This window comes from Populus alba, chromosome 7 (assembly GCF_005239225.2).
Source record: "Populus alba chromosome 7, ASM523922v2, whole genome shotgun sequence".
Taxonomy (NCBI): domain Eukaryota; kingdom Viridiplantae; phylum Streptophyta; class Magnoliopsida; order Malpighiales; family Salicaceae; genus Populus; species Populus alba.
In genome coordinates this window covers 12,016,054-12,038,153 of record NC_133290.1, presented here as the reverse complement: position 1 = coordinate 12,038,153, position 22,100 = coordinate 12,016,054, and the positions used below count along the sequence as shown (strand labels likewise).

General features: G+C 29.2%; 1 protein-coding gene across 1 annotated transcript; it reads left to right on the top strand.

Moving 5' to 3' along the window:
- Positions 1–17,522: 17,522 nt before the first annotated feature.
- Positions 17,523–21,370, top strand: LOC118043592 (protein SCO1 homolog 2, mitochondrial). Its single transcript, XM_035051613.2, has 7 exons — positions 17,523–17,773; positions 18,213–18,342; positions 18,515–18,590; positions 20,340–20,534; positions 20,635–20,724; positions 20,827–20,959; positions 21,066–21,370. Exons 1-7 carry the CDS (start codon positions 17,703–17,705, stop codon positions 21,172–21,174), a joined length of 804 nt encoding a protein of 267 aa, XP_034907504.1. The 5' UTR covers positions 17,523–17,702; the 3' UTR covers positions 21,175–21,370.
- Positions 21,371–22,100: the final 730 nt, after the last annotated feature.

Below are 22,100 nucleotides of genomic sequence, written 5' to 3'. Positions count from 1 at the left end.
TATGATGATACTTTTTTAATAACATAACATCTCGTGCTTTTTAAGCATGCAAGACATCTTAACTTTCATTAAAACATTATACTTAAAATAATACTATGTTAAAACAAAATACCTTGAATTATAAATTAATTAAATCAAATATAAATCATTTCACATCAAATAACTTAACTTCAAAGTTAAAATACACACACACACACAACAAGTCTAAGATCATAAATTGATCTAATTATTAAAATAATAAAGTCTAGAAATCAATTATAAACTTCCAAAACAACCATTTAATATTCTAAACCTCTTCCAAGTGATTTTAAAAAAAAAAATAACTAGGAGGTGAGTATCACACACTCAGTAAATAATAGTTAATTTTGTTACCTTGACGAAGCAAGTCAAGACGTACTAATATATATAGCTAAAAATCAGTTCAATTACTATACTAAAATATTAATATTTTCAAAGATTCAAAGTAAAAAATAATATTTATAAATCTTTCAAAAACTTAAATAATTTAAATTAGTTATTTTAAACATAAATTTGGTTTGCATACTCATGTTCAAACTTAAATTTAGAGTTAAATGACTACATTTACTCTAACCATGATAAAAATAGATTATAATTTATCAAATGACTAGATATCAAACTATAAATAGAAATGTTTATGTTTAACTTTAAAAGGCCAAGTCTAAAGCGTAGTCAATTAATTAAATTCATATTCAATCCATGAATAAGTTTACAAAAACAAAACACATTCAAAGCACTTAATATTATTTACAAGTAATTTAAAATGTCTGATCTATTTAATTTATGAAACAATGAATATATTAATAAAAAAAACTTATTTAGTACATAAACATATATTTTCTAACTCAAAATAACTAAACAAAAAGATGAATAGTTACTTACCTAATATGCAAATCTAATATTAATCTTAGAGACAACCAAACACTCACAACAACCTAACAATAACAATTACCATAAATTATATGTTCACTAATATTTAATGCAACACATGAGCTAATTTCTAATTCCTAATTTAATCAACTCTTCAATATATTACTGGCTTAAAAGACCTTAAACCCCCTTAAAAAAATCACTCAACATTAGAACCATGATATCACAACTCCCTGCATTACTTTTTATATATATATATATATATATATATATATATATATATATATATATATTAGTATTATAAAATCTGACCAGAAAAGGCTTAAAAATATTTCTCTCTCAAGTAAAGCAGTATTCTGAGAATAATTAAAATGGAGGTGTCAAAAACTTTAACTACAACTATTTTTTAGAAAATAGTTTACTAAGTAAATAAATCAATTAATAGTAAATCAAGTTCTTTATGAAACGCCTTCCACACACTCAGATTTTACACAAAAATTAATTAATTTTACAATTTAAATGTTTCAAACCAAACTATAAAAGTTGCACTTGTTACTAATCATATGTTAAATCTTGGTGAAGTTGTGAAGGAGTGTAATCTACAACATGTTTTGGATTAGGAACATATCTTCTCAACATAGATATATGAAAAACATTATGCACACCTGACAAGGCAAGCATACAGGCCATTTTTTCAACTCTCTTCAATATCTCAAAAGGCTCAACATATCTAGGATTTTACTTTCCTTGAATTCCTAACCTCTTTACTCTTTTAGTTGGTGATACTTTAGTTGGTGATACTTTGAGAAAGACAAGATCACCAATATTGAATTCCAAATTACACCTCTTACAATCAGCATAACTTTTTTTTTTTATATACTCTGTGTTATACATAGTTTTTCTCTTATCAATTGAACATTCTCCGCAATCTTTTATATCATAACTGATCCTAACTCTTTCCTCGGTATCCTCAAAATTGATATGGAATCACTAACAAAAATTTTAAATATATTAATATTTAATATTTCATCTATATTCTATCAATAAAACCTAATATAAAAGATCACGAGCACAACAAATGAGGCTTCATCTTCTTCTTTACTCCTCTTTTTACCTTTCTCTATTTTTCTCGCTTCTTCTTCACCTTTATTTTTGTTCACAACCCAAGCTAAAATCAAGCATCATCTTCTCTCTTCTCATCCTAAGATATGTTGTCTTTCTTCAATTTTCTCTTTATTTTTCAGGTTTTTTTAACAATCCCTTTTCATTTATTTTCCTTTTTTTTTTTTCAATTCTCAACCGACACTAAGCATGACATAAAGTTAAGAATTTTTTATTCATTTTTCTTCTTTATTTTGTTTTTTTTTTTTTTGCATTATTTTTTTTTCATTATTCTTGTTAGATTTTGTGTTGATTTTTAGTTGTTATGTAAATCTGTTTTTTATTTTTCAGGTTTTTTTAACAATCCCTTTTCATTTATTTTCCTTTTTTTTGTTTTTTCAATTCTCAACCAACACTAAGCATGACATAAAGGTAAGAATTTTTTATTCATTTTTCTTCTTTATTCTGTGTTTTTTTTTTTTTTTGCATTATTTTTTGTCATTATTCTTGTTAAATTTTGTGTTGATTTTTAGTTGTTATGTAAATCTGTTTTTCATTATTTTGAAGAATTTTAGTTATTTTTTTTCCCAATTTTGTTCAATTTCAATTAAATATGTAAGATTAATTTTAATTATTATTTTATATATTTTTTAATTAAGATTAAATTTTTGTAAATTTAGGAAAAATATGTTGTGTATTATTCTAATTATTTTGAAAGAAATTGAATAAAATCAATTGATTTGTTGCATATATGTTGTGTATTTGCAAGTTTAAATTTTTGGGTAGCCTTTCATATAGAGGATGTGCTTTCTAATTTCTTTTTAAAATAGAAATTGTGATGTTTTTCTTTCGTTAATTTGTGTAGATGCGATGGGGAAACTGTGTTGCATATCGTGAGAACATGATCGCTACTAGTTCTTCTAGCAGCAATGCTGATAACCATAAGTAATTAGGTTTCGACTAAGAACAAGCACATGAGACGCAACCATCAACTCACGATGCGGGGTCATTGAGTGCGATATCACAACACCGAGGGAGGGTTCCTTCACAACGGGATCCATTTATTCACAAGTACAATGCCCAATAGAAGGATGACCTTTCAATGTAAGAATGATTTTCTTGCTTTCACAACAAAATGTTTAATAATTGTTTTAGAGAATTATTTTATTTAACGAATGCAATATTAGGTTTACAAACATTGAGGCTGTAAGAGCAATAACATCAGTCTTTAAATCATCGATTCAAATTTCATTCTTTCAATAGAGCCAGGTTTCCAAATATTTATTTTTAAATTGTCAATGAAAACCGTTGATCGATGCATGATTTTCAAGGTTCAAGGTTAGTATTAATTTAAGTATTTTTTTTGTTATATTAATTTGGTTAGTTTGTTGATTTTTTTTCTTTTACTAACATATAATTTATTGTTAACATATAGGTTGTGTGATTTTTAATACGAGATGCAAAAGAAAGCAAAAATATATGTTAGAGAAAGCAAGCACTAGCTTGGAATGACGTAATAGTTTGGAAGGATTATAGACCGCCATATATCTTAAAAGTTGTATGGGAGAACTACATTCAATATTTGATGTCCACGTGTTTTACTCAATAGTCATGGTTCAGTACGAAGAATCGACATCGGCGTGTTCTCGGTCCTGTTACCACACACACTGATAGCTCTATTCCATTAGTTTCGCATGTGAAGTGGATGTTATAATTTTTTTAATTACTTACATTTTTATCTTGCAGGTTATTGTTATTGGACGTGAGCCAATCCCAGTGAAACTTGTTGCTGAAATGCATATGCATAGTGATGACTGTCAAAAATGAGTACAACAGTTCGTGTATTGTCGAGCTCAGCACTTTGTGGTATGCTGATTTTTTACCACTTTTTTATTAAGTTATAATTTCTTTTAATTTGATAATTTTTTTTTTCTTTCCAGGATACATATAACAGCTACTTGAAGGAGAGATACGAGGATGATCATTCGACCCATTCAGATCTCAATACAGATTTATAGTTGAAGGCAGGATTATTCGGTGAGCCTTATATAAATCAGGTGTATAAACTTTTTAACACTACGACCGAAAACTTACAGATAAACCGTAATGTTTTGACTGTTGAATGCTTACAATAGATCTCAAGCATTCAAACTTTGAAGTTCGAGGCAATGTTAAACCAACGAGTACAAGATCGAACACCTCACCTTAATGAAAAATATGAACGAATCACTACGAATTATGAAGAGTTTTGGCAAATAATAATGGATATGAGATCACACATGGATGATCCATGTGCTCCTCCAATTCATCATTTTTTTTCAATTCCTTAATTCACATTTATTTCAAATTAAATCTATGAAAAATATATAAAATCACTTTCAATGACTTCATATCATTTTATGACTGTATTAGTAAAAGACTCACTCTTTATAAAAGTGATTCAAAATAAAAAAAAAATCATAAAAACCCTAATTTCTAAATCTTTCTCAATAACTCTAATATGCATTCAAAAACTTAATTAAAAGGTAATGATAGAAAACACACACTTAAATTGATAAAAGAAAATAAAGACTTTGATCCTAGATCAAATATCCTCCTCATCTTCCTCTTCATCTCTTTGTTGATATAGGTTTTGATTGTCTACAAAATATAACATAAGTTACTATAGGATTTTATTTTCATTTTATTCTCTAAATTATTATACAATTACTAATATATTCACTATTATTTATGATACCCTTAATTAATAAAAACAATATAATTAATAATATACCTACTATTACTTATAATACATTTAATTAATAAAAGGATGGAATAAAAGAAATAATTAATTATATTATTCTATTTATTATTACTATTTTTATTTTCTTTCACACACGTAACAATGTTAATCTGATTATCAAAGTTTAATAGTAGTTTCACTCTTTTTTAAAATTACAGTGCCACCACAAAAATTAACACCATTTCAAATTCTATTGGAACTATGATGGGACCGGCCATTTTTTTTTTTTTTTATGTTGATGTTATTTTGACCTTTAAGGGTTTTCGTGTAAGAAAGGAAAGGGGTGGTTCTTTTTAAAAAAAAACAAAAAATTAAAGAAAGCGAACATTCCATCTATTGCTATCGGGTGATTTAACAACAAGGGCCATATTGAAATGTACGGGAATGTATGAGGTGAGCATTTGGAAATTTTAATTTATGGGGCCCATCACACAATGCCCAAAAGAAAAATATACAATCTCCTCTTATTCGGCAAATGTATCACATTGATCCACATAAATTACAATATTATAATGGCGGCTTCAAACTTTCAGGGTTGTTGCAATTTCAGCCGTAATCTGAGAATTTATTTTCACCAAATTACGATAAATGAAGCGCCTGACTAATAATATTTCAGTAATGTAAAAGCCTATCAAGACAAGAATTTGACACTCGACATTGCATATTTGCAAAAATAAAAAAATAAAATTAGAAGATAGAATTGATACGCAACAAGTTGAAAAATCTAGGTAATATTGGGGCATTTTCACAAATATATACAACCACGTTGCAAATATCACTCTCAAATCACTTACCTAATTATGTCTAATATATGTAACTTGCACTTACAAGACACATATAAGCTTTACTCAGTTTTAACTGTCTGATCTTAGCCAACTATGAAAAAAAAAGAAAAAAGTTATGTTATTTATCAAAATGTGGATTATAGGACGGACCCATCATTTTCATTCCACCTCTGGCTTGCGCACCTATAAGTTTTAGGTTGTTTTTGGCATTATATTTTGAAAATATTTAAAAAAAAAAATCATTTTTTTTAATTTTTTATTTATTTTAAATTAATATATTTTTTATATTTTTAGATTATTTTAATGTATTGATGTGAAAAATAATTTTAAAAAATATAAAAATACTAATTTAATATATTTTAAAATAAAAAATAATTTTAAAAACATTTATAACTATACTTTTAAATATCATACTGCTAGTACGGTAAGGATTTTTCTTGCTTGATGTCTAAATCGTGTGTCAATAATTTCAGGATCATAATTAAATTAAAAGACATCCTTAAAAAAAAAAAAAAAAAAAAAAAAAAAAAAAAGCCTAAATAAGAGTAATTGCAAGAGGATCCCTTACAAAACTCTCGATTTTTTTGGGCGTGGTCCATCCTGCATCCCATCCATCACATCCTGCCAGTTGTTGGAAATTCTTACAAAACATAGCTAATATTTATTTTATAAATTATTTTGTCTGCGATTTAGGGTATCATCATTAGCATGCGCTATGCAACGGATGATTAGCTGGAATCATATGATTTTTTTCTTATAATAAAAAAGCGTTCACGTGTATTGCTAACATGTTCTTTTACTATAAAATTAAAACTTAAGAAAATATAAAGACATCATGAAGTTAAAAATTTGATATATACGGACAAAAAAACTTTTAAAATACTGAAAAATTGATATATTAGATAACATATTATTTTTTTAAAAAAATATTAAAATAACAGCACACTAAATCAACTTGGTAAAATCATGGTTAAGATATGAGAACATGATAACCTCATAAAACTTATACCAAAATAAATCAAGAAGGTCAGTTGTGATGAACCAAATATTAAAGGTAAAAATTAAAGAAGAAAAACACTAAATCTAAAAGAAAAGGGGGGGACGACTAGAGTAAATCTAGATTGGTGGTCTGTACCACACCAAATTTGCAACGCATGATATTGTATACTGGGTTCAATAAAGAAGTTTAATTTCTAATAAATTCAATACTGAATAATGAAATTGTTAAAAAAATATATTCATAAATATTGCCAAAGCAAAAATAAAAACCAACAATAAAAAAAATAAGGATCAAACTTGACAAGGAAAAAATTATAAAGGATGAAATTGCAACAAAAAAAATCAATTTAGAAAACCATCTCAAACATAAAAATAAGAATAAAAAGAATAGGGACTAAATTCGAGAGATTGAGAAATTAAAAGAGGATGAATTTGAAAACAATTTTCAATTTGAAATAATTCATTGAAATAAAAGAAGTGTAATTAAAATAAGATGGGCTAAATCTCTAGAAAAAATAAATTAAAGGGCTGTTATGATTTGTTGCAAGGGTGACACACCAATCAAGGTGGAGAGAGAGGAAAAATAAAATAAAAAAATAAAATCCAAATGGTGTCAAACTAGCTAGAATGAAAATACATGCGCGGCCATATAAGTAGTCATTGCCAAGACGAATAGAAAAACATCCTGAAAGGCTATTTTTTGTCACTATAAGCTTGAATGCAATGAAGTGGCTTACACGCTGGTGTGTGCCACTTTTTTTTTCGTAGTTCAATAAAAATACAAATATGCTCCTAATATCACATGAAAGCAATGAAAAACCAAGAGGAAAGTATTAATAAGCCCTGAGGCCTAAAGAAAATGCTAAAAATTTTAAAATTCCAAGAGCTATATAGTCATTATAGTGTGTTAATAAAAAGTGCAATAAACCCCTAGATTTAAACTAACAAATCTTTTGCTTCTAAGAACATCTAAATAATTTTACCATGCCATTATATGAAAACAAGAAAGATCAAGCCACCCCCAATTAAATCAATAATAACCTATAAAACAATGAAAAGACCTAATTACCCTTCATAAAAAGCCTTGACGTACAATGGTTAGAAGGGCAAGGTTGTCCCTCAATTATTCTAATGAATAGTAATTTTTATTTTATGCTACAAGATTTTACTCACATCTTTTAATTTTTTTTAATTTAAAAAAATAATATGAGAGTTGATTTAATGTAACCCGGTTAACTTAATGAATCTAGAAATAACTCTAATGATTAGTAAAAATATAGTCTAAATTAAATAAATTTCAAGATAATATTTTTTTAAAAAAATAATATTAAAATGACAACAAATTGGATCGATTTGAGTCAACCTGGAATAACTTGACCAAATTCACAACAAAAACTCATAAGGCTGTCACATTTTCATAGAAAATAAATTAAAATAAATTATGAAATATAATTCTCAGTTAACCCAATATTTAAATAAATTAAAAAAATCAATTAAAAAAAAAAATAATCCAAGTCAACAAAAGTTAACATGTCAAACTCACAACCCAAGTCATAAGATCAACATAACCTCATAGAAAGAAAATCAAAATAAATTATAAGATCCGATTCTCAATGAACCTAATGTTGAAGGATTAAATTTTTAAAAAAAAATTAAAAAATGATAAAAAAAAAATAACCAAAATCAACTTGAGTCATGAGACCGAGATAATTTCATATAAAAAATTCAAAATAATTTATGAAATTCAATTCTCAATAAATCTAATATTAAATTATAAAATTAAAAAAAATCAAAAGAAAACATTAATGTATGGCAATGATCAAATAAGAAATGCTTTTAACATTATTTTTTCTTAAATAATGATATAAGAAAAAAACAATAGGGGAGAGAATTAAAAAAATGATGAAATTAAAAAAGAGAGAGAGAGAGAGAGAGAATGAATAATTTTGTGGAATGTGAATGGACATGGATTAAGGGTATATGTTAAACTTGTAGAATGATAGAAATTAATGTACATGAAGAACTATTATAGTACAAGAGTTTGGGGGTAGATTGAGCTTTATTTGATTATTATTTCATAATAAAAAAGACAAACAATTGTGATACAGAGGACGAGAAAGAATATAAGATCTGAAGTTATGTTAGATAGTAATGTATAAGATAAATTAAATATTTATGTTTTTTTTTGTTGTTGATGAAGGAGGTGACAAAATAAAATATAAATAATATTTGTTTTATCCTTTATATGTATTATCATCAAACTTGCCATAAATTATTAATTCATCAATATTCTTATTTTTAATATAAATTTAAAAGAAATATTATTTATCTAATAAATTGTAATTTAGTTTGGTTAATCCATTTTTTATTGATATAAATGAATAAAAAAAATTATAATCTTCTTTAGTTGGTTAATTTTATTCAATTTTTATTTGATAAAATGATAAAGATAATTTTATAATACACATGTAAGAAAAAACAAAACTATTGTAAAAAAATTGGAAAAGCTAGGAAAGATATATACTTAGTTCAATGGATTGATATTTGTTTTACCCTCTAGAAATGAACAAATGCCAAATCCTCCCTGTAAATCCTCTCTCCCGTTGCAGGATAAAAAGAAAGAAAAAAGTGTTTTTAGACTCCTTAAAATGTTTTCAAGAGTATTTTTGGAAATTAAATTTTATTATTTTTTTGTCTCTAACATTGTTTTAAAATCCTAACTAGCAAAATAAGTTAAATTAAGGTCTAAACTAGTTTAAGTTAAAAAAAAAAAAACTTGATTGATTTATCAAAACTTGACTATTAACCTATCTTGTTTTTTTTTTTTTTTTGATTTACGTGGGTGTCCGGGCTAGCTTGTACGCACTACGACTAATCCTACAATCCACTGAACATCTTGCAAATCCAGTAAGCATGTAAGGTACCGCGGGGATGACAGACGTTCATAATAAGATTTGAATCTTGATGCAAAGAAAGGAAACAAGCTATTCCACCAATAGGTCAATTTTTAATCATGCCGGAGGGAGCACACTTTACATATAGATATAGACCAAGGGTTTTTTGTTTTTGTTTTTAAGGAATATTAATTAGTTTTACCTGTAAATGCCCGTGACTTGTGATAAATTGCGCGTTTGTTTGACGTGCTAGTAAGAGATTCTGTTTAATAATCACATAAACAAAGTACCAATAAAATTAATTCAGTTTAATGTTTCGCGCGGCGAGTTATTTTGGTCCCCCTCCCTGCAGAGCAGAGGTGGCCTTGTCCTTCAGAGTTTATGATCTATCTCTCTAAGGTTTTATTTTTATATTTTTAAAGTATTTAAAAAAATTATATTTTTTAATTTTTTTTCTTTATTTTAAATTAATATTTTTAATACACAGATATTAAAAAATAAAAAAATTATTTTAATATTTTTTTAAAATAAAAAACATAAAAAAAAAAAACCATTAAAACACTCCCGCTCCCAGACTCTAGGATTCATTTGGCTGCGTATGATCACTTCACCTTCATAGACGAGTGCTGGGGGAGGAGAGGCACATAGTAACATGCTTCCAAACAGTTGAATTGGATGGTGAGCAGAGGGCTTCTTCGGTTTGAGGTTTTGACTGTTTTTGTTTTAGCCGACCAATCATGATTTTGAAAAATTTTATTATTTTTTTTAAATTAAAAATTTATTTTAAATTATTTTATTATTATTTTGATATACTGACATGAAAAGTAACTTTAAAAACATAAAAGATATATTATTTTAATATATTTTTAAATAAAAAACATTTTAAAAAATAATCTCTATTATAATTTTAAATACTGTCATTATTGTAGGCTTGTTGATGAGTAATATACATTTATTTTATTAATTTTATTTATTAATTTACAAAATAAATTAAAAGAGTATTTGCATTTATTGTACCTTTTCTCATGAAATATTATTCACTATAATATTATTTTGTTTTCTTTCTTTAGTTTTTTTTTTAATCTATGTTTTTTTTTCTCATTTTAATTACATCGATCCTTTAATATTAGATTTATTAAATATTGAGTTTCATAATTTTTTTCAAATTATTTTTCATGAGGTTATCAGAATATCATGATCTGAACAACGTGTTTAACGAGTTGACTCGAGTTTTTTTTTTTTCTCAAATTCATCCTTCAATATTGGATTTATTGGACTGATTGAGGATTAAATTTCATGATTTTTTTTTAAATTTTTTTTATAAAATTATTCCAGTCTCATAACTCAAGTCACGTATTTGATTGGTTAATACAGGTTGACTTGAGTCATTTTTATATCCTTTTTTTATCAATTTTTTATTTCAATTTGCTTTCTGTTGGGTTATCTTTATTTTATGAATCAAGTGTGAGTTTGAGAGGTAAATTAGGGTTGATTCGAGTTATTTTTTTTCTTTTTATTTTTTTTCTAAAAAAATTGTTCTTCAACATTGGACTTATTAAAAATTTAGCTTCATATTTTGTTTTAATTTATTTTTTATAAAATTATTATAATCTCGTGACTTAGAATGTGAATTGAAAGGTTAACTTGAATTGATTCAAATCGATTTAATATATATTTTTTTATCTTAATATTTATAAAGAATGTCATCTTGAATAATTATTTTAAGTTAAATTATGTTTTTATCGATCAATCAAATTGTATTTAGACTCATTAAATCAAATGAGTTATATTAAATCAATTCCAATATAGTTTAATTAATTTTTAAAACTAAAAAAAAATATTAGTAATACCTAGATATTTTTTTCTTACATTAAGTTTTTTTTATCTGACTCATAATACAGCACTGGAAAAAATAAAAAAAAATCTAATAGTACTCTGAAATATAGTCATAATATAATTACAAGTATAAAAAAATATAATAACCTGTATTAAATATTTGTGCGGACTTTCTATACCTTGTAAAAAAAAAATACGAAAGCATTAAATGTTAGCATAGTAGTACACTGGAATGAAGACAGATTTCTGTCTTCATGTTGAAAGATAAATGAGAACCAAGAAAAAGTAGATGAGGCATGAGGTGTTATTATTCTTACTAAAAACTAAAAATCAACTAGTGTACGAGTTACTTTCTTCACTGTTCATTAACGAAAACGAAAAAAAGTACACAGTTGGTCACTGTGTTCAACAGGTGTTATTTTTTACGCTCTAAAATTAAATTTTAAAAGCTCAACTCTAATTATAATTTTTATTTTTATTTAAAAATTTATTAATTTTTTTTATTGATATTAGAGTTAGAGAAAGAGAATACCTGGTTACCACGGAATCAATAATAAAAATAATCAAACTTAAAGTGAATAAATTTTATTTGATAATAAAAGTTTGATATCGATAATTTTTTTATAAGATCTTTAAACATTAGGTAACTCAAGCTATTATTTGGGTTGATTTTTTTATTAAAAAAAAATTAGCATTGAGTTTTTTTATGAAATTTTTATATATATTTTTTTTAATATTGAATTGATTTTAAATAAATTTTTATTTTTTATTATATAAATAAAATATTATTAAATTAATTAAAATTCAAAACTCAAATCACAGAGTTTAGAAAATTAAATCAAATTAATAATAATTGATCATAAAGATCATAAAAGTATTCATGAATATAGTTGTTGGAATAATTTTTTTTTTTTTTTGAATCTCCACTAAGCTTCGTTTGGACCGCACTCATAAAAAAAAAGAAGAAGGAAGCTTCATCTCATAATAAAATTTAATTCTGTTCACCTAAGAAAAAGATATATTGTATCTAAAACAAAATACATTAGTACATTAATTATGGTTGTTCTTACAGTGATTTAGCCATAAACTCTAGTGTTTTGTTAATTAATGGTAGAATTTCTTTCTCCCTCTCTCTGTTTTTCTTCTTCTTCTTTGAATTTTATATTGCAACACAGCTGTGACGAGCTGTGTATGCAGTTACAGCGATGCATTACATCCTCGTTCTCCAGTTATATTCCCTAAATCAGAATTTGTCCATTACCGCTTTACGAATATCTTCTCCTGTCCTTGTTGACTTCTTCTTCTTCTTCTTCGTCTTCCTCTCTCTCTCTCTCTCTCTCTCTCTCTCTCATTACCAGGACCATTTTACACCAGCCATCTAGAATACAAGAAACCAAAAGGATATATTTTGAATTATACCACTTCAATATTAGCTGTATCTGCAACCCTACAAGCGATAAAAAGGAACTTCTTAAGAAATCTAAACATAAAATATTGTGTACTCAAAACACGCATGGAATCATATTTTTTATTTTCCAGTCGAAATTCTAATACATATGGAATCATATATACAGAGAGAGAGAGAGACGCATTTTATTTTGTTCCATAAAAAATATGCTTGTTGGACCCAAGAAGATCATCAGAAGGGGATGAAAATGACATATTCTTGAGAATACTCTTTCCTGGGGAAAAAAAATATTTGCAGAGAAGAAGATAATATCATAAAAATTCTGAAATTGCATATAAGTTTCAATATCATACTTTACCTAACCCCAATAAGGCAACTGAGTTTTACATTGCTTACATTGCATGTATGATTAGACACCACTTCCACCCTTCTAACTCTCCTTTTTAAATAGTATAATCCTTGCTAGCTAGAATATCTGATGATTTCATCATATTTTTTAGAGGTCAACGGCGTAGCAGGTTAACCTGATTTACCATATCCCTGTTGAACACCACCACCGCCACCAATTTATTGTATATATAAAAGCCGAGAGCCTTCCTTCTCTCTTGTGTGTCTATAATACTGATTTCTGATTGAATTTAGATAAAATAATAAGAAAACTTATTAAACCCAAATTTAATACCCAATAATCGTAGGTATTTGCCGGTGTTGTCTTCTTACTGACCCTCTCTTCTCTCTAATTAATGAGCCATCGTCTTCCACATAACCCAGTCAATTTTACTTGTCATGTAGTGTTGCTTATTGACAGAAATTAGCTCCAAGTCTGGGCCCACCCACAGGAAGAAAGGAACCGCGCACCAAATTTCTCCCGCACTTCACAGCATACCTGTGAACCGGACTCGAGTTTGATTTTATAAAACTGTCGGGTCAATGTGTAATCTGTCATGTAGTGTTGCTTATTGACAGATATTTTTTTTTAAATATCTGGTTTCAATGCATCTAAATAAGATTGCAGATCAATATGTCAGGTTAATTTTGATTTAACAGAATCAATATCAAAACTTGTTCAAATTAAAATCTGGATCGGTTTGGTTTTTGATCTAGTGTTTGCAAGATCAGCCCATCAAGCAGAAGGGGTTTTCATAAACGTGCTTCATACGAGGAGATTCCTAGGGTTTGAACAGTAATACTAAGAGCTCCTAATGACTGGATGCCTGCCGTGTTCTGGACATGAAAATTGATCAATTGATACGATACATATGAAAGCAATGTTAGAGCTAGATATTCTTCAACCTAACAGTAACAGCAGTCTTGTCAATTTTGAGTAGGAATATAATTGACACCTACCAAAAAAATTGACCATTTTTGTTTCTCATCATGCAAGTATTAGTCTCGAAATAGGCATAAAAATCAGACATCTCCAAGCCCAACTCCATCTACAACCCAGATTTTTGCTGACAAATTCTAACAAAATAACCTCTCTTTTTTTTTCGTTTTTTTCCTTTTAGTTGCATCAAATCGCCCATATTTATATACTCTTTCCATTCCATATCAGCATAGCTTCAAAATGTAAATTATATATCACGGGTCAGTTTAGTTGAGGCGTCCATGTTTGAAGTTTCAAAATGGAGGAGCGGTGGGTTAGGGTCAAACATCACAAAAGTCCATAAAGATGGTGCTGGTCAAATGGTCCCATTGATGTTCTTTGTTGGAGCTTTGTGTGCCATAAGTTGTGCTTTCGTTTAAGGAGTTGTAACCTTTGACAGTTGAATTGTCTTTCTCCCGCAAGTCTCCAGCACTGGATCCTAGGCTTTGACAGTTTGATCTTCTAGCAAATTTGCTGACAAATGTGGTCAACGACACAGACATGGGACAACAAAGCCTTGTCATTTGCTGAAGGCACAGGCTTGCAGGCCGCAGCAGCAATTTGTTTCCACCATTACGAGGCTAAAGCCCATACTAGCTAAGCCCAAGAGTCTTGACACTCAGCCCATAGTGTTAACTCTTATGAAACCTTGAAGGTCTAGTCTCTTGTACAAAGCCCGAGAGAAATCCAAAGCTTTCTTTCTCTGATTTTTTAGATATTTTACAGACTCGAACTAAAGTTATCCGTAGCTAATATGGAATCTGCTAATCAGAGGTGGAACCAGAAAATGTAGATTGAAAGGAAAAATAAGAAAGTAGTTGGTTTTTGAAGATGGAAAACATGTAAAGTTGAAAAATATAACTAAAATTTCTCAAAATCTTAGGACTAAAATGTAAAATCTTCTAAGCTTTGAGATGCCATTAGCCCGCTACTTTTCAACTGCCTTAAGCCCGTTGATGCAGCCACTAGCGAGGCGATCAGAGATCTTGTTGTAGATCTCACCATCTTCTACCTGCAGTACAAGTAAGGATAACACCATGCATCCTCTCTGCTTGGACCTGCTCCTTTGCTCCAAGCTTATCGATGGATCTGTGACAGGTAACTTGTTATTCTTGCAGCCCTTCGCCTCAAACGCTGTCATCTGATGCAAATGGGCTCCTTCGATTTTACTAAAACATTATGTTATTTTCAAAAAACAATTTCTGCGTAGCAGCCGGGATGAATTTTCAAAAAACATTATGTTATTTTCAAAGGTTGCAATTAGCATTAACGGAAGATCACAAGAGATTAAACAGATGCAGAACTTCGAAGAATTGCACAAGATGAAGATTAGGCATTTACTTTCTGTGCCAACGGAGGAAGTGGAAAGCGATAACAGTGTCAAAGTATGCTAAACTTAGACCATGTTTGTTTTCTGGAAAGTAGTTTCTGGAAAATTATTTTTCAAACTTTTCTGTTTTTGTTTGTCATTAGAAAAGTTGGTCAACGGAAAACACTTTCCAGTCAACGGAAAACACTTTCTAGTCAACAGAAAATACTTTCCAGTCAATTTCAGTCAAAGAAAAATTTGACTTGGTTTTCAAGAAAGTGTTTTCCCTTTAACTGTGTTTGTTTTCCGGAAAGTAGTTTCCGGAAAATCACTTTCCAAACTTTCTCGTGTTTGTTTGCCAGTAGGAAAGTTGGTCAATGGAAAACACTTTTCAGTAAAAGGAAAATTTAGCTTGATTTTCAGGAAAGTATTTTCTTGAAAAATTTGGGGGGAAAACACTTTCCGGAAGTTGTGAAAAATTTAGAAATGTTATTATTTGCTGATTATATTAAATTTAATCCTCAAACTTTTGATTGGTATATATATTTTGTTTTAAATATTTATTTTTCAATTTCATCTCTTAAAATTTTATTTTTATATTAACTTTGGTCCTTATTTTTATAATTGCTATTTGTTTTTTCCTTATCATATTTTTATTAAAAAAATTTATCTATCAAATTTGATCCTCATTCTTTTGATTGTTACTTATTTTATTTGAAATAATTTATGAAATGTTGATTATTATTATTTTAATTTCTTCATCTTTTATTTTTTAAAAAAAAATTTTAGATTTGATCTCTATTATTTTGATTATTATTTATTTTATTTGAGATAATTTATGAAATTATATATTTTTTTTCAATTTCATTCTCATTCAACTTTTTAATTTGTAAGATTTGTTCCTCATTGTTTTAATAAGCTATGTATGAATATAGGATATAATAAAAAAATTTCATCATTATAAATACTTTTTAGATTTTTTTTTATTGTAAGTGATTAAATATTTTATATATATTAGATAAACTTGAAAAAAAAAATTAATTCATTAATAAATTTTTTTCCAGTTTATTTTTCATAACACAACCAAACACTGGAAAATGTTTTCTAGTTTATTTTCCATAACATTGCTAAACATCGGAAAATACTTTCCCGGAATTCACTTTCCAAAAAGAAACTACTTTCCTGCAAACAAACGGAGCCTTAGTTAATTCAAATTGACTGACATGTTTATTTATATATTTTTTAATTTATTTTTAATATTAAATTAATAAAAAATTAATTTTCATAATTAATTTTATTTTTTTAATAAAATTATCAAGTTCTAGATTATAAGTTTGACAAATTAATCTAAACCAAATAAAAATCATATTTTCTTTATGTTTTTTAAGAAGAATTTAAAATAATTAAAGCAATTTTATTTTGAGCAAGAAGATTTGAAAAAAAATTAACAAATCTTTGATCCATGTTTTATTTCGAGTTGACTCGATTCAAGTCGAATCAATCATTCCTTTATTATTTCTTAAAATTAGATAAGTTTAAGCTACAGGTCAGCCCAATGTTGGGTCAACTTACCTGATCAGTCCTGGTTTTATAATTGAAATATTATAATATTATTGATTTCAACACCCAATATAAATTAAAATAAACAAAATAATATTTAATTATTTTTCTAAATATGTAATTTTGACGGTTAATATTAATACATATTAAAGATAAAATAATTTTTTTTATATTTTATTTTGTTTTACATTCTCTCTCTCTCTCTCTCTCTCTCTCTCTCTCTCTCTCTCTCTCTCTCACACACACACACACACACACACACACACACACACACAATTACCAATATAATTCTATCTCTATTTTATTACTATTTGTAATTTGTTTTAGAATAATAATCAACACGCTATAAAATTCACTAATTAACCTGAACAAGTAAGTTAGAGCGCCAAAATTGCCCTGTATTACTCACTCATCGCCATCTCATTATTCTCAAGGAAGGAAAAAAAAGAAGGTAATAAGGCCAGGCAGATATAGGGCCTTAACCCAAAACTTTAAGTTTGGCTTTGATCAGCAATATTAGAATCTAGAAAAAGAATTACTACAAAACCAAATCATCATGGATGATTTCTGGGCTTAAGGCTTTAGCCTCATTGGCGCAGAATTAGAAAGCTGAGAGGAGGTGAGGTCAACAAGGCTTCTGTTTTTAAGAAAAGAAAAAAAAAACAATCGAGCTCGAGCTTTTCTTGGTAAGAAATCCACATGTCCTTTTTCAATTTTAAGCTCAACAAGAAAAGAAACCAGAACCAATTCCTGTAATAAAATAAATAAATAATTATGCCCATTTCTCGCTTTCTTTCCTCTTCCTCCAAATACCGCCCAAGACAGGCTCTTAATCTACTTCAAAGGTCCCTCTCTCTTAAACCCCTTGAACTGTTTTTTTTCCTTCTATTTTTGTTATTTTCTCTGGATAATCAAGAAGCTTTGTTATGCAGCAATTACCAGGTTCTGGTGCAGTAGAAACTCTTCTTTCTTTTGATGTTTAAGCAAATGGGTTCTCTTGGAAGGGTTTAGGGCTTAGGTTACAGGAATGCATTTTAGTTTATATATATACACTTCTGAAATTGAACTCTGTGTAGTTCTGTTTACTGTTCATTCTTTAAAGATTGTTGGGTTTTTCCTATGATGCTGTCCACTTTAGCATTATTTAGTAAAAGTCTTTCTTTACATTTAAAGGATGATTTCAAAGACAATTATTAGTGATTTTTTTCTCTGAATTTTGTGATGTTTTTAGTGTTCTCTGTTTATTCTGGGGGCATTTTGATTATATGTGAATCATTGGTGTAGGCTTGGTCCATCTAAGAGGGTTCAATCGAGTAATCTTTCAAAATCAACAAGACAGAATCACGGGAAGCTGGATGGTCGTCTTGTAGAACAAGTACAAGTCGAACCACGGGTTCCTCGCTCCTACGCCATTGTATGCTGCCTAGCCTCTTCATTATCGCTAATTGATATGTGTTGGTTCTCCATTTGATGTGCCATTTTTAGAATATGGTAGATTTTGATTATTTTTTTTTAATTTATTTATTAAAAGGAGGTGGATTCTGTGGTCGAAACTATAAATGTTTTTAAAATGTGTAATTTTGCAGCCAGCTGCTATACTCGGATTTGCTGGATTGGCAGCTTTTGTGCATTATAATGATGAGAGGCGAGCAGTTCCAAAAGGTACATTCTATGTTTTACTATTATCAACCGACTGTTTGTAATGGATCTGGAATTTTATTTGCAAGAAAATATTTGTCACTTCAAAATTTTGTGCTTGTTGGTTTCAAACATAGGCTGATTCCTTCTTGGTCTCTTAGATGGAGATATTTAATGTTTTGGTTCTTTGTCATGCATGTCGAAGGGGAAAATTCTGTGATCATTTATGATTAATATGAGTCAATCCTGGATAGTAATTACTTAACATTTCCTTGTTCAGCAGTATCTTATTACAGTGGTTTGAAGTTCTTTTATCATAAATTTTACTTTATGTAATATTTGCTGAACTTTCTTTGTTATTGAAATTTACCTTGAGCACATTTTGCTGGACTGGAACTGTCTATCAACCTATAAACTCACTTGTGCTCTTTGTTATCAAGATGCCATTAAAATAGGTGCAGCCTTTTAGGGGAACACAGTGCTTTCAATTGGGTCTAGTTCTATTGAATCTTAAGAAATAAGAGTTACTGCACTACACCATCAGGATTAACAAAGAAAAGTCAAATCAATCCTCTTGGTTGCCGCATCCTTTTTCCTTTTTTGAGGTTCAAATATTGTGCTTTGGCATTATATTTATTGATTGCGAGCCCGCATTCCGCTCAATCCTAAAGAAGGGAATGGTTTAAGGGATGCCACTAGCTTTCTTATTGATAAGACCGATCCCTCTTCTATTATTCTAGTCCTTTATGGTGAAAGGACGAATCGGTAGAAAAAGGCTTAGAATCGGCAGTTTCGATCGACGAATCACGTGTCGCTCTTTTCTAATTGGATTTGTTCTCTGCAGTTGATGATCAGTGGATCATCAATCAGTCTTTCAGTGTTTCCGCTTGATAAGGTGTCGGAATCTTCATGTGATTCTGTGGTCCTTGTTGCCAATGCTTTGATTAAGGGAAGGGGATTCCAATTGATTACTTTTGAATTCATATTGTTCTTGGTTCTATTGCTTTCACCGAGTTCTTAAGAAACTTGAACATGAACCAAGTAAAACACTTCATCAAATTGCATTTCACCTCACATTTTTCAAAGAAATAATCTAACAAAAGAATTATGGGATACATGTTAGGCTGCTGATATGCAAAAACAAGTGGTTCCTTATCATGTTTTTTAACGTCAAAATGAGGAACCCAAACTTGATCACAACAAACACAAATGGGTTGCAAGACCCACTGAGATCATCCATAAGCAAAAAAATATACCTAGTGGTGGCCCAAATAAATGTTTTACACTTGAAAGAATGTCACTGACATTCTCCTTCTCTAACTTTCTGAGTAATCATCATTGTCCAGGTTCTCTGAGTTGTGTGACTAAAAATGTTGCACTATGTAACCTTACACACTGTTACACCTATTGTCTGGTTGGCTTCATCTTGGAATGGAATGTGTGTAGGATGGAATACTGAACCTGTGCTCTGTCATCTCTATGACTAGAGATTTGTTCACCATATTGTTGACTACTGCATGGTAGTCATCAAAATAAAGGATATTGTTGGGGTGACAATCATGTTTACTAAACACTGAGCTTCTGCTTCTGGAAGATCAATTGGTGCTTGATTATCTTCTTTCTGAAAAGAAATGATGAACATAACCAATAGTGGTGTGGCCACCACATAGCTGCCATGTGGTGGTAACACCAGGTGCAAAGCAGCTTGTTTAGGACTTCTTTTAACCTTGTTTTCCCACATTTTAAACTGTATTTTTTCTGTATATTGGTCAGGTCAAGGCAGTGATCGCGGCAATGTCAAGGGTCCGACTATTGGTGGGCCGTTCACCCTAATTAACACAGAGGATAAAGCAGTTACTGGGAAAGACTTTCTAGGAAATTGGGTCTTGCTGTACTTTGGCTATACATCCTCCCCTGATGTTGGGCCTGAACAACTGAAAGTGATGGCCAAGGCCATAAACACATTAGGTCTGATGCATTAATCAGCAATTTTTTTGTCCCTCTTCCTTTTTGTTTATTTTGGTTGGGCGGATTGTATATCTGACATCTGGATCTTATATGGATCTAGAGTCTAAAGCGAATCTCAAGGTTTTGCCAGTGTTTGTCACACTTGATCCTCAGCGTGACAATCCCTCGCATCTTCGTGCTTACCTTAAAGGTCAGTCATATACTTGCTACTGCACGTTTCATACAATCCATTAGTTGTGTTGTAATAACTGGCTGTGGTTAACATATATTAATGAACTTTGAATGACTGCAGAGTTTGAACCAAGAATAGTAGGATTAACAGGATCTGTGGGTGCTATAAGGCAGATGGCACAAGAGTACCGTGTTTATTTCAGGAAAATTGAAGAGGAAGGAGAAGATTATCTTGTTGAGTCTTCTCATGACATGTAAGCCCCAAGCTCAACTACTGCTTTCTTTTCTTCTCATTTTTCAGTTTCTTCTTCCTCTTTGGCTTGATCACGAAGTAGATTTTATGAATTTTAAAACTTGCAGGTATTTGATCAATCCAAACATGGAGGTTGTAAGATGCTTTGGCGTCGAGTATAATGCTGAGGAGCTATCGGAAGCAATACAAAAGGAATTGAAGAGAACCTCGGCTTGATTGTTTTGAAAATTTTGATGTGCTCTCAGTCTTCGGGGAATTTTTTATTTTTCAAGGTGTCTAACTCACATTCCTATTCTTTTCTTCTATTTTCTCAAAATATAGTTGAAGCGTCAGGAATGAACATTTCCAGATCCATGACTTTTGAAAGAATGTAATGATTTTTTGCTATTCGAAACAGTTAGAAAATGAGGTAGCATCTCCCGCGCAAAAACAACTTGTTCATTTGGAATAGCATCAATATTATCCTTTTGTGCTGATGTTAAGGAGGGGTAAAGATTTTAATAGGATCATCAAGGATGAGATTATGTGGTATCTCCATGAGATCATTTGGAATAGGATGTAGTTTGTTGTATACAATTAGATCCTTAATGTTAAATGTAGAGCTAATACCAAAATCAAGAGGTAAATCAATAACATAAGCATTTTGACCAACCAGTTGTCGCACTTTAAATGGCCTAGCACTACATGCTTGTAATTTTTTATGAGTAGGATACCATTTGGGTCTAATATATATCATAACATAGTCTCCAACATTAAATTCATTAAGTTATTTATGTAAACCAGCTTAAAGTTTATATTGCGCATTACCAGCTTGAATCTCCTTAATGATCTTAGCATGCAAATCTCAAACCCTACGTGCAAATAACTCAGCTGAATCAAACACCCTAACATGAGGAGATATGGTAAGAAAGTTTAAAAGCTTTCTAAGTTGTAACTTTGTACAGCTTTAAAGGGAACCATGCCTATCAACATATTGAAAAAGCTATTATAAGCAAACTGGATTGTAAGAAGAACTAAATCTCAATTCTTATTATGATTACACACTAGACATCTTAAAAGGTTTTTTAAACCCTTATTAACCACCTTAATTTGACCATAAGTTTAGGGATGGTATGCATTAAAAGATTTCAAATTAGTTCCCA